Source organism: Somniosus microcephalus, chromosome 23 (genome assembly GCF_052327205.1).
Source record: "Somniosus microcephalus isolate GS21.2 chromosome 23, FLI_Smic_1.0, whole genome shotgun sequence".
NCBI classification, from domain to species: domain Eukaryota; kingdom Metazoa; phylum Chordata; class Chondrichthyes; order Squaliformes; family Somniosidae; genus Somniosus; species Somniosus microcephalus.
Genome location: NC_141009.1, coordinates 69,918,277 through 69,932,515, shown reverse-complemented (window position 1 = coordinate 69,932,515; position 14,239 = coordinate 69,918,277). Strand labels below are relative to the sequence as shown.

Sequence of the window (14,239 nt, the reverse complement as noted above, 5' to 3'; positions counted from 1 at the left end):
CCCCCCCCCCCCCGGGACAACCGACTTCCCCCCTCCCTCCCCCCCCCCCCCCCGGGACAACCGACTTCCCCCTCACTCCCCCCCCCCCCCGGGACAACCGACTTCCCCCCTCCCTCCCCTCCCCCCCCCCCCGGGACAACCGACTTCCCGGGACACCGACTTCCCCCCTCCCTCCCCTCCCCCCCCCCCCGGGACAACCGACTTCCCCCCCTCCCCCCCCCCCCGGGACAACCGACTTCCCCCCTCCCCCCCCCCGGGACAACCGACTTCCCCCCTCCCCCCCCCCCCCCGGGACAACCGACTTCCCCCCTCCCCCCCTCCCCGGGACAACCGACTCCCCCCCCCCCCCTCCCCGGGACAACCGACTCCCCCCCCCCCCCCCCTCCCCGGGACAACCGACTCCCCCCCCCCCTCCCCGGGACAACCGACTCCCCCCTCCCCGGGACAACCGACTCCCCCCCCCCCTCCCCGGGACAACCGACTCCCCCCCCCCCTCCCCGGGACAACCGACTCCCCCCCCCCCCTCCCCGGGACAACCGACTCCCCCCTCCCCGGGACAACCGACTCCCCCCTCCCCGGGACAACCGACTCCCCCCCCCCCCTCTCCCGGGACAACCGACTCCCCCCTCCCCGGGACAACCGACTCCCCCCCCCCTCCCCGGGACAACCGACTCCCCCCTCCCCGGGACAACCGACTCCCCCCCCCCCCCCCCTCTCCCCGGGACAACCGACTCCTCCCCCCCCCCCCCCCTCCCCGGGACAACCGACCACCCCTCTCCCTCCCCTCCGGGACAACCAGCTGTCGCCATCCCATAATACCGCCCATTGTCTCTCACCATCGCTCCCGGAGCACAACTTCCGGTCCGTCACAATAACCATCCGCTACTTCCGTTCCCGCTGGTAACCACTCCGCCGGCGCGGGCCCGAGGCGGATTCTGATTTATTCCGGAGCTCCGGTTACCCGCTGGACCAGCTGATCTCTGTCTCCGTCCCTTCACTCACTGTTGTAATGTAGGAAACGGGGCACCAATTTGTGCCCAGCAAGATATTCAGTACTGCCCCTCCGACAGTGCGGCGCTCCCTCAGTACTGCCCCTCCGACAGTGCGGCGCTCCCTCAGTACTGACACTCCGACAGTGCAGAGCTACCTCAGTACTGCCCCTCCGACAGTGCATCGCTCCCTCAGTACTGACACTCCGACAGTGCAGAGCTACCTCAGTACTGCCCCTCCGACAGTGCAGCGCTCTCTTAGTGCTGACCCTCCGACAGTGCATCGCTCCCTCAGTACTGCCCCTCGACAGTACAGCGCCCCCTCAGTACTGGCCCCCCGACAGTGCAGCTCTCCCTCAGTACTGCCCCCCACGACAGTGCAGCTCTCCCTCAGTGCTGCCCCCCACGACAGTGCAGCACTCCCTCAGTACTGCCCCACCGACAGTGCAGAGGTGCCTCAGTACTGTCTCCTGACAGTACACCACTCCCTCAGTACTGCCCCCTCAACAGTGCAGCGCTCCCTCACTACTGCCACCCCGACAGTGCAGCACTCCCTCAGTACTGCCCCTATGACTGTTCAGCGCTCCCCGAGTACTGCCCCTCCACAGTGCAGCGCTACCTCAGTCCTGCCCCTCTGATAGTACAGCGCTCCCTCAGTCCTGCCCCTCCGACAGTGCGGCGCTCCCTCAGTCCTGCCCCTCTGATAGTACAGCGCTCCCTCAGTCCTGCCCCTCCGACAGTGCGGCGCTCCCTCAGTCCTGCCCCTCCGACAGTGCGGCGCTCCCTCTGTACTCCCCCTTCGATAGTGCGGCGCTCCCGCAGTACTGCCTCCCCGCCAGTGCAGCGCTCCCTCAGTACTGCCTCCCCGACAGTGCAGCGCTCCCTCAGTCCTGCCCCTCCGACAGTGCGGCGCTCCCTCAGCCCTGCCCCTCCGACAGTGCGGCGCTCCCTCAGTCCTGCCCCTCCGACAGTGCGGCGTTCCTCAGTACTGCCCCTCCGACAGTGCGGCGCTCCCTTAGTACTGCCCCTCCGACAGTGCAGCCCTCCCTCAGTAATGCCTGTCCGACTGTTAAGCATTCTTCAGTACTGCCCCTCCAACAGTTCCCAACACCCTCAGTACTGCCCCTCCGACAGTGCGGTGCTCCCTCAGTACTGCCCCTCCGACAGTGCGGTGCTCCCTCAGTACTGCCCCTCCGACAGTGCGGTGCTCCCTCAGTACTGCCCCTCCGACAGTGCGGTGCTCCCTCAGTACTGCCCCTCTGACAGTGCAAAGCTCCCTCAATACTGCCTCCCCGACTGGGCGGCGCTCCCTCAGTACTGCCCCTCCGACAGTGCAGCCCTCCCTCAGTAATGCCTGTCCGACTGTTCAGCATTCCTCAGTACTGCCCCATCAACAGTTCCCAACACCCTCAGTACTGCCCTGCAACAGTGCAGCATTCCCTCCGTACTGCCCCTCGGACAGTGCAACACTCGCCCAGTACTGCCCCATCCGACAATGCAGCGCTGCTTCAGTACTGAACCTCCGACAGAGCATCACTCCCTCAGTACTGCCCCTCCGACAGTGCAGCGCTTCCTCAGCACTGCCCCTCCGACAGTGCAGCTCTCCCTCAGTACTGTCCCTCCAACAGTGCAGTGCGCTCTCAGCACTGACCCTACGACAGTGCATCGCTCCCTCAGTACTAACCATCTGACAGCGCATCGCTCCCTCAGTACTGATCCTTCGACAGTGCAGAGCTCCCTCAGTACTGCCCCTATGACTGTTCAGCGCTCCCCGAGTACTGCCCCTCCACAGTGCAGCGCAACCTCAGTCCTGCCCCTCTGATAGTACAGCGCTCCCTCAGTACTGAACCTCCGGCAGTGCATCGCCCCCTCAGTACTGCTGGTCTGACAGTGCAGCACACTCTCAGTACAGCCCCTCTGACAGTGCAGTAATCTCTCAGTACAGCCCCTCCGGCCGTGCCACGCTACCTCAGCAGTGACCCTCCGACAGTGCATCGCTCCCTCTGTACTTACCATCTGACAGTGCAGCGCTCCCTCAGTACTGATCCTCCGACAGTGCAGCGCTCCCTCGGTACTGATCCTCTGACAGTGCAGCGCTCCCTCAGTACTGCCCGTCTGACAGTGTAGCTCTCCCTCAGAACTGCCTCCTCGACAGAGCAGCGCTACCCCAGTACTGCCCCTCTGACAGTGTAGCGCCCCCTCAACAGTGCAGCGCTCCCTCAGTACTGCCACCCCGACAGTGCAGCGCTCCCTCAGTACTGCCACCCCGACAGTGCAGCACTCCCTCAGTACTGCCCCTCCGACAGTGCAGCGCTCCCTCGGTACTGCCCCTCCGACAGTGCAGCTCTCCCTCAGTACTGCCCCTCCGACAGCGCTGCACTCCCTCAGTACTGCCCCTCCGACTGTGCAGAGCTCCCTCAGCACTGCCCCTCCGACAGTGCAGTGGTCCCTCAGCAGTGACCCTGCGACAGTGCGGCGCTCCCTCGGTACTGCCTCTCCGACAGTGCAGCGCTCCCTCGGTACTGACCCTCCGACAGTGCGGCGCTCCCTCTGTACTGCCCCTGCGACAGTGCAGCACTCCCTCAGTACTGATCCTCCGACAGTGCTGATCTCCCTCAGTACTGCCTCCCCCAACAATACAGAGCTCCCTTAGGACTGCCCCTCAAACAGTGCAGCACTCCCTCAGTAATGCCCCTATGACTGTTCAGTGCTCCCCCAGTACTGACCCTCCACAGTGCAGCGCTCCCTCAGTACTGAACCTCCGACAGTGCAACGCTCCCTCAGTACTGAACCTCCGACAGTGCAGCACTCCCTCAGCACTGAACCACCGACAGTGCAGCACTCCCTCAGTGTTGCCCCTCTGACAGTGCAGACTCACCAGCGGCAGCAGCGAGAGCTGCCCTGGGTGGAGACTGAGCGCAGAGACCGAGGATTTAAGGAGCGGGGAGCGAGAGAAGTAAAAAGTAATCGAAGTGTGACGTCACCAGAAACCAGGTAAGTGATTGGTTGGTGAGTCTTCCTCTCTTTCTCGCCTTTTTACAAACTTAATTTTTGTGGTTTATAGTTTCTAGGGTCTCTGTTGTATAGTGGGGAGTGCTAGTAAACAAGGGCCCTTGTGTATATCATTTAATTGTAGTGTAATTAGTGGTATTGATTTGATTTAATTTAATTTGAATTATTTAAAGGGTAAGTCATGACAGCACAGCTCGGCCCCCTGGCATGCTCCTCCTGTACTATGTGGGAAATCAGGGACTCTTCCTGTGTCCCTGACGACCATGTATGCGGGAAGTGTATCCAGCTGCAGCTACTGGCAGACTGCAATGCGGCGCTGGAGCTGCGAATGGATACATACTGGAGCATTTGCGATGCTGAGGACACCGTGGATAGCAAATTTAGGGAGTTGGTCACACCTCAGGTAAAGGCTGCACAGGCAGGAAGGGAATGGGTGACTGCCAGGCAGAGTAGTAGGCGCAGGCAGGTAGTGCAGGGGTCCCCTGTGACCATCCCCCTCTCAAACAGATATACTGCTTTGGATACTGTTGGGGAGGATGGCTTACCAGGGGAAGGCAGCAGCAGCCAACTTCCTAGCACCGTGGGTGGTTCTGCTGCACAGGACGGGAGGAAAAAGAACGGGAGAGCTATAATGATAGGGGATCCTATTGTAAGGGGAATAGATAGGCGTTTCTGCGGCCGCAAACGAGACTCCAGGATGGTGTGTTGCCTCCCTGGTGCAAGGATCAAGGATGTCTCGGAGCGGCTGCAGGGCATTCTGGAGGGGGAGGGTGAACAGCCAGTTGTCGTGGTGCATATAGGTACCAACGATATAGGTAAAAAACGGGATGAGGTCCTAAAAGCTGAATATAGGGAGTTAGGAGGTAAATAAAAAAATACGACCTCAAAGGTAGTAATCTCAGGATTGCTACCAGTGCCACGTGCTAGTCAGAGTAGAAATAGAAGGATATTTCAGATGAATAAGTGGCTAGAGGAATGGTGCAAGGGGGAGGGGTTCAAATTCCTGGGACATTGGAACCGGTTCTGGGGGAGGTGGGACCAGTACAAACTGGACGGTTTGCACCTGGGCAGGACCGGGACCGATGTCCTAGGGGGAGTGTTTGCTACTGCTCTGGGGGAGGGTTTAAACTAAAATGGCAGGGGGTTGGGAACAAGTGCAGGGAGACAGAGGAAAGGGAAACAAGGATAGAAGCCAAAGACAGGAAGGAGAAAAGCAAAAGTGGAAGGCAGAGAAATCAAGTGTGTAAATCAAACAGGGCCACAGTAAATAATAATTCTAAAAGGACTAAGAGTGTTAAAAAAGCAAGCCTGAAGCCTTTGTGTCTTAATGCGAGGAGCATTCGTAATAAGGTGGATGAATTAGCTGCGCAAATAGATGTAAACGGATATGATATAATTGGGATTATGGAGACATGGCTCCAGGGTGACCAAGGCTGTGAATTCAACATCCAGGGGTATTCAATATTCAGGAAGGACAGGCAAAAAGGAAAAGGAGGTGGGGTAGCATTGCTGGTTAAAGAGGAGATTAACACAATAGTAAGGAAGGATATTAGCTCTGTTGATGTGGAATCTGTATGGGTAGAGCTGAGAAATACCAGGGGGCAGAAAACGTTAGTGGGAGTTGTATACAGACCCCCAAACAGTAATGCGGAGGTTGGGGATGGCATTAAACAGGAAATTAGAGACGTGTGCAATAAGGGCACAGCAGTTATCATGGGTGACTTTAATCTACATATAGATTGGGCTAACTAAATTAGTAACAATACTGTGGAGGAGGAATTCCTGGAGTGTATACGGGATGGTTTCCTGGACCAATATGTCGAGGAACCAACCAGAGATCAGGCCATCTTAGACTGGGTATTATGTAATGAGAAAGGATTGATTAGCAAACTTGTTGTGCGAGGCCCGTTGGGGAGGAGCGGCCATAATATGATAGAATTCTTCATTAAGATGGAGAGTGAAGTAGTTGACTCAGAGACTAGGGTCCTGAATTTAAATAAAGGAAACTACGATGGTCTGAGGCGCGCGTTGGGTAGGATGGATTGGGGAATGTTACTTAAAGGGTTGACGGTGGATAGGCAATGGCAAACATTTAAAGATTGCACGGATGAACTACAGAATTTGTTCATCCCTGTTTGGCATAAAAATAAATCAAAAAGATGGCGCAACCGTGGCTAATAAGGGAATTTAGGGATAGCATAAGATCCAAGGAGAGGACATATAAATTGGCCAGAAAAAGCAGTAAACCTGAGGATTGGGAGCAGTTTAAGATTCAGCAAAGGAGGACAAAAGGATTAATTAAGAGGGGGAAAATAGAGTATGAGAGTAAGCCTGCAGGGAACATAAAAATTGACTATAAAAGCTTCTATAGATATGTGAAGAGAAAAACATTCATGAAGTCAAGCGTAGGTCCCTTGCAGTCAGAATCAGGGGAATTTATAATGGGGAACAAAGAAATGGCAGACCAATTAAATACATATTTTGGTTCTGTCTTCACAAAGGCGGACACAAATAATCTCCCAGAGAGTCGGGGAACATAGGGTCTAATGAGAGGGAGGAACTGAATGAAATCAGTATTTGTAGGGAAATGGTGTTAGGGAAATTGACGGGATTGAAGGCCGATATATCCTCAGGGCCTGATAATCTACATCCTAGGGTACTTAAGGAAGTGGCCCTAGAAATAGTAGATGCATTGCTGGTCATCTTCCAAAATTTTATAGACTCTGGCACAGTTCCCATGGATTGGAGGGTAGCTAATGTTACCCCACTATTTAGAAAAGGTGGTCGAGAGAAAACGGGGAATTATAGACCGGTAAGCCTGACATCGGTAGTGGGGAAACCGCTAGAGTCCATTATAAAAGATGTAATAGAGAGTCCATTATAAAAGATGCACTTGGAAAACAGTGACAGGATTGGACAAAGTCAACATAGATTTACAAAAGGTAAATCATGCTTGACTAATCTACTGGAATTTTTTGAGGATGTAACTGGTAGAATAGATAAGGGAGAACCAGTGGATGTGGTGTATTTGGACTTTTAGAAGGCTTTCGATAAGGTCCCGCATAAGAGATTAGCGTGTAAAGTTAAAGCACATGGGATTGGGGGCAAGGTACTGTGGTAAACCACTTTTATCGTTACACTATAGTTATCACTGTTGTATTGTTATCACCGTTATCACTGTTGTATCACGATACGAGGTCGCCTCTTGTCGCGCTGTTATACCTGGGCTGACCACCTCCGACTCCGCCCATGGCTCCACCTACCTGCCCAGGTATAAAGGTAGTCGACTGGCTGGTATTCCTCCTTGTTGGACCCGATCACCCACGAGGGTGGGCTCTGTTATTTAGTCAATAAAAACCTTTAGTTACGTTCCTAACTCGTCGCTTTTTATTGGACGAATTGATAGGTATATCAATTTTATTGACTAAATTTTAAAGATGTCTACTACTGGCCAGCCAGAAGCCCTCCCAGAAGCACAGCCACACCAGCCGGCTTGGCTGCAAGCCCTCAAACCACCGTACCTGGATCTAAACCCACAGGCAGCAAACGCAGCCCTCAACTTCAAACACTGGCTGGACTGCTTCGAATCCTACCTGGAAGAATCCGGCGCCCCGCAGAGATCCAAACTAAGACTTCTGAACGCCCAAGCGAGCCCGAGAGTATACGCACTCATACAGGACACGACTACGTACGAGGCCGCTATCAACCTACTGAAACAGCAGTACCGCAGCCCGGTAAATTACATGTACACCAGGCACCTCCTAAGATCCCGCCCGCAACAGCCAGGAGAGTCTGTAGCTGAATTTTTACGGGCGCTAAGAGCACTCGGCAGGAACTGTGACTTTAAAGCGGTGACGGCTGTTGAAAATACGGAAGATAATATCCGCGATGCCTTTGTGAAAGGCCTACGGTCCGACTACTCACGGCAAAGACTGCTTGAAGCTAAAGACCTCGACCTGGACAAAGCTGAAGCCCTCGCTCTCTCCCTGGAGGTGGCCCATCAGGACCAGGAGGCGTTTTCCAGGTACTGCTCGCGACCCTGGGACTCGGGCCCGACCCCTACCGCAATACCCTTCACAGCGCCGCCCCCGGGACCTACCTCAGCGTCGGCGTCCCGGACCCGACCGGGCCCGCCGCCCCCGGTACCGGCTCCGACATCGGGCACCCGCGATCGGGCCGCCGGCTGCTTCTTTTGCGGCCAGGAGAAGCACCCGAGGTCGCGCTGCCCAGCCAGGAACTCTACCTGCACAACCTGCAGGGAGAAAGGCCACTTCTCTAAGGCCTGCAGGAGCGGATCTTCAGAGGCCAGCAGTGCCTCATGCGAACTGTGGGGGCGGCCATCTTCTTTCACGGCAACTGAGGCCAGTATCCCCACACGTGAGTCATGGGGGCGGCCATCTTTGATCAAGGCAACCGACCCCAATAGTGCCTCGTGAGTTATGGGGGCAGCCATCTTCTCCGCCATTTTGTCCTACCTCGTGGGAGACGCCATTTTACCCACCGGGCCCCCGGACCCGACGACCGCCTCGCCCGCAGACGACAACGACTCGCTTACCTACACGCTAGCCTCCGTCACTCTGGATCAAGCCCGCCCACACCACCTGTCCAAGTCGATGATGGACATCAAAGTAAACGGCCACGCCACGACCTGCCTGTTCGACAGCGGAAGCACGGAGAGCTTCATCCACCCAGACACGGTGAGCCACTACTCCCTCCCTGTCCTGCCAACACGCAACCGAATCTCGATGGCATCGAGGTCCCACGCCACGGACATTAGCGGCTACTGTGCCGTGACCTTGTCGGTTAAGGGTACAGAGTATAAAAACTTTAAACTCCTCGTCCTCCCCCAGCTCTGCGCTGCCGTCCTACTAGGGCTGGACTTCCAATCCCACCTCCAAAGTGTAACCCTAGCATACGGTGGACCCCTCCCCCCACTCACAGTCGACAACCAGCGAAGGTTAAACCGCCCACCGCGTAACACCTGCAGCCTATCCACCCTCAAGGTGCCGCCACCTTCCCTGTTCGCTAACCTCACCCCCGACTGCAAACCCGTCGCTACCAAGAGCAGGCGGTACAGCGCTGGGGACAGAGCTTTCATTAGCTCTGAGGTGCAGCGTCTCCTGAAGGAGGGCATCATCGAGGGGAGCAACAGCCCCTGGCGTGCCCAGGTCGTGGTCGTTAAGACCGGCGATAAAAATCGCCTGGTCATCGACTACAGCCAGACCATAAACAGATACACCCAGCTGGACGCATACCCCCTTCCCCGCATATCTGACATGGTCAATCAGATTGCACAATACCGCGTATTCTCGACCATCGACCTTAAGTCGGCCTACCACCAACTCCCTATCCACCCCGAGGACCGCCAGTACACCGCCTTCGAGGCGAATGGGCGCCTATACCACTTCCTTAGGGTCCCCTTCGGTGTCACCAACGGGGTCTCGGTCTTCCAAAGGGAGATGGACCGGATGGTTGACCAGAACGGACTGCAGGCCACATTCCCCTACCTAGATAACGTCACCATCTGCGGCCGCGACCGGCAGGACCACGACGTGAATCTGGAGAAATTCCTCCGTACAGCCCAACGGCTGAACCTCACCTACAATAAGGAGAAATGTGTGTTTAACACCTCGTGCCTTGCCATCCTTGGCTGTGTAGTAGAGAACGGACTCATCGGCCCCGACCCCGAAAGAATGCGCCCCCTCATGGAGCTACCCCTCCCCCACTGCCCTAAGGCACTTAAGAGAACCCTGGGGCTCTTCGCCTACTATGCCCAATGGGTGCCCAATTATGCGGACAAAGCCAGACCCCTCATGAAGTCCACATCCTTCCCCCTTACGGAGGAAGCGTGCGCAGCCTTCTCCCTCATTAAGGGAGACATTGCCAAGGCCACTATGCACGCAGTGGATGAGTCCATCCCCTTCCAAGTCGAGAGCGATGCATCCGACTTCGCCCTAGCCGCCACCCTTAACCAGGAGGGGAGACCGGTGGCCTTCTTCTCAAGGACCCTACAGGGCCCTGAGATCCGACACTCGTCGGTCGAGAAGGAGGCCCAGGCGATTGTGGAGGCGGTACGACGCTGGAGGCACTACCTGGCAGGCAAACGATTTACCCTCCTTACCGACCAACGTTCGGTCGCTTTTATGTTTAATAACAAGCTGAGGGGCAAAATCAAGAATGACAAGATCTTGAGGTGGAGAATCGAGCTCTCCACCTACGATTATGATATCTTGTACCGGCCAGGTAAGCTGAACGAACCCCCCGATGCTCTGTCACGAATTACATGCGCCAGCGCGCAAAGTGATAGACTTCAGACCCTCCACAACGACCTCTGCCACCCCGGGGTCACCAGACTTTACCACTTCATTAAGGCCCGCAACCTGCCCTACTCCATCGAGGAGGTCAGGACCATAACCAGGAACTGCCAGACCTGCGCCGAGTGCAAACCGCACTTCTTTAGGCCGGACAGAGCAAGCCTGATCAAGGCCACCCGCCCCTTCGAGCGCCTGAGCATCGACTTTAAGGGGCCCCTCCCGTCCTCTGACCGTAATGTGTACTTCCTCAACATTGTTGATGAGTACTCCCGTTTCCCCTTTGCCTTCCCCTGCCCAGACATGACCAGTACCACGGTCATTAAATGCCTGAACGACCTCTTCGCCTTGTTCGGGTTCCCAAACTATATACATAGTGACCGGGGCTCCTCTTTCATGAGCGAGGAACTCCGTCAGTTCCTACTAGCGAGAGGTATTGCAGCAAGTAGGACCACCAGCTACAACCCCCAAGGGAACGGCCAGGTGGAAAGAGAGAACGCGACGGTATGGAAGGCCGTCCTCTTAGCCTTAAAGTCTAAGGGCCTCCCAACCTCCCGCTGGCAGGAAGTCCTCCCGACAGCGCTGCACTCCATCCGGTCACTACTTTGCACTGCCGTTAACGCCACCCCCCATGAACGAATGTTTGTTTTCCCCAGGAAGTCGACTACGGGAACCACTCTACCAACCTGGCTGACCTCTCCGGGGCCCGTCTTGCTGCGAAAGCACGTGAGGGCACATAAAACAGACCCCCTGGTCGAAAGGGTGAACCTCCTGCACGCCAACCCCCAGTACGCCTACGTGGCTTACCCAGACGGGCGGGAGGACACTGTCTCCTTACGAGACCTCGCACCCTCGGGCACTCCGGAGACACCACCTTTACCCCCCCCCACCACCCCCCCAATTCCAGCCCAGGTAGACGGCATGCCGGAACCCCACGAGCCTTCGCCGACCACGCAGACACCAGCACTAACACCGGATAATGCAGCACCGCCGCTGCGACGATCGGAGAGGCTTACGAGGCCTCCGGACAGACTGACATACCAGAACTGGTAGTACACTTCACCCCGCCGGACTCAAATCTAAACAAGGGGTGAATGTGGTAAACCACTTTTATCGTTACACTATAGTTATCACTGTTGTATTGTTATCACCGTTATCACTGTTGTATCACGATACGAGGTCGCCTCTTGTCGCGCTGTTATACCTGGGCTGACCACCTCCGACTCCGCCCATGGCTCCACCTACCTGCCCAGGTATAAAGGTAGTCGACTGGCTGGTATTCCTCCTTGTTGGACCCGATCACCCACGAGGGTGGGCTCTGTTATTTAGTCAATAAAAACCTTTAGTTACGTTCCTAACTCGTCGCTTTTTATTGGACGAATTGATAGGTATATCAGGTACTGACTTGGATAGAGATCTGGTTGGCAGACAGGAAGCAAAGAGTTGGAATAAACGGATCTTTTTCTGAGTGGCAGGCAGTGACTAGTGGGGTACCGCAGGGATCAGTGCTAGGTCCCCAGCTATTCACAATATATATTAATGATCTAGATGAGGGAACTAGATGTAATATCTCCAAGTTTGCAGATGACACAAAGCTGGGTGGGTGTGTGTGCTGTGAGGAGGATGCCGAGAAACTCCAGTATGATTTGGACAGGTTGGATTATTGGGCAGATGCATGGCAGATGCAGTATAATGTGGATAAATGCGAGGTTATCCACTTTGGTGGCAAAAACCGGAAGGCAGATTATTATCTAAACGGCAATAGATTGAGAGAAGGGGAAGTGCAATGAGACCTGGGTGTCCTTGTGCACCAGTCGCTGAAGGTAAGCATGCAGGTGCAGCAGGCGGTTAAGAAGGCAAATGGTATGTTGGCCTTCGTAGCGAGAGGGTTCGAGTACAGGAACAAGGATGTCTTGCTGCAGTTGTACAGGGCCTTAGTGAGACCACACCTTGAGTATTGTGTGCAGTTTTGATCACCTTATCTGAGGAAGGATGTTCTTGCCATGGAGGGAGTGCAGCGAAGATTCACCAGGCTGATACCTGGGATGGCAGGAATGATGTATGAGGAGAGATTGGGTCGACCGGGCTTATATTCGCTGGAGTTTAGAAGAATGAGAGGGGATCTCATTGAAACTTATAAAATTCTAACAGGACTGGACAGATTAGATGCAGGAAGGATTTTCCCAATGGCGGGGGAGTCCAGAACCAGGGGTCACAGTCTAAAGATAAGGGGTAAGCCATTTAGGACAGAGATGAGGGGGAATTTCATCACCCAGAGAGTGGTGTACCTGTGGAATTCTCTGCCACAAAAGGCAGTTGAGGCCAATTCATTAAATATATTCAAGAAGGAGTTAGATATATTTCTTAAGGCTAAAGCGATCAAGGGATATGGGGAGAAGGCAGGGACAGGGTACTGAATTTGGATGATCAGCCATGATCTCATTAAATGGCGGAGCAGGCTCGAGGGGCTGAATGGCCTACTCCTGCTCCTATCTTCAATGTTTCTATGTCAGTACTGACCCTCCGCAGTGCAGCACTCCCTCAGTACAGCCCTCCGACAGTGTGGCGCTCCCTCAGTATTGCCCCTCTGACAGTGCAGCGCTCCCTTAGTAGGCAGTGCTTCAGGGAAGCAAAGGAGGAAATAGCAGAGGCTCTGACCATCGTTTTCCAATTGTCTGTGGCTACAGGTGTGGTGCTGGAGTGCTGGAGCACTGCTAATGTTGTGCCTTTGTTGAAAAAGGGTGAAAGGGATAGACCGAGTTATTACAGGCCATTCAGCCTAACTTCGGTGGTGGACAAATTATTGGAAACATTTTTGAGGGACAGTGTTAATCATCATTTAGAATGGCACAGATTAATCAGGGACAGTCAGCATAGATTTGTTAAGGGAACGTCGTGTCTGAATAACTTGATTGCATTTTTTGAGGAGGTATCAAGGAGGGTTGATGAGGGTAGTGCGTTTGATGTAGTGTATATGGATTTTGGCAAGGTCCCGCATGGCAGACTGGTCAGAAAAGTAGAAGCCCATGGGATCCAAGGCAAAGAGGCAAGTTGGATCCAAAATTGGCTCAGAGGCAGGAAACAAAGGGAATGGTCGAAGGATGTTTTTGTGACTGGAAGGCTGTTTCCAGTGGGTTCCGCAGGGCTCAGTACTGGGTCCCTTGCTTTTTGTGATATCTATATCTATATATAAACGGATCGTTCTGTCTGTCCTTCTGTCTGTCCTTCTGTCTGTCCTCGGGTGTGCGTCTGTCCGGCTATGCGCTCGAAAGTTACAGAGCGTACCTACGCGTGCGTTACGTCGATAGAAAGCTCACCGTTCCAAAACGATGGTAAGTGTATTTACGTTTCGGCCGGACAAAAATTGCGCCCGCGGTATCCGAAAAACCTTCAAAATTCCGCTCATTAGCATCTCATTATCCGCTCATTAGCGACAGAGTGACCTCGAGGTCGACCAATCGTACGCCAGGTTCCTGGCGCGTGCAGCCGGGCCCTCCTACGGTCGAGTGACGGGACGATTGACCAATCCTACGCTTTGGTGACCTGACAATCGACCAATCGGTGCGTGTGTGGGCGGGCCTTATCGTTCTGAACCGAGGTGAGTCGCCGCCATCTTGCTTCCATTCTTTTTCCTGCTTTCTGCGTCTTTCTTTTCAAATATACATTTCCAGCAAAATAAAATTGCATTTATTAAATTGTTTAAAAAAAAACTTCATTCATTTGTAAATATTTTCTCTAACCTGAAGATTCTTTTTCCTACCTTTCCCCGTTTTTGTTAGGCCTCAAAGCCTGGGCCTTTCTTGCCCAGCCAGGCCCGAGCTAGGTAATTGTCCCACGGCTTCTGCTAAGCTCCTCACCCCCGCCGTGTCACGTTACCCGGGGCAACGGATTTCAGCCACGAGGGTCACGAGGGTCAGGGTGTGCGCG

At 54.9% G+C, this 14,239-nt stretch overlaps 1 protein-coding gene across 1 annotated transcript in view; it reads right to left on the bottom strand.

Moving 5' to 3' along the window:
* Nucleotides 1-939, bottom strand: part of ppil3 (peptidylprolyl isomerase (cyclophilin)-like 3) — a 145,441-nt gene extending 144,502 nt beyond the window's left edge. Inside the window, exon 1 of the mRNA XM_085965964.1 lies at nt 837-939. Coding sequence (XP_085822090.1) covers nt 837-839 — 3 coding nt within the window. The 5' untranslated portion in view covers nt 840-939. The remainder of the gene's footprint in view (nt 1-836) is intronic.
* Nucleotides 940-14,239: the final 13,300 nt, after the last annotated feature.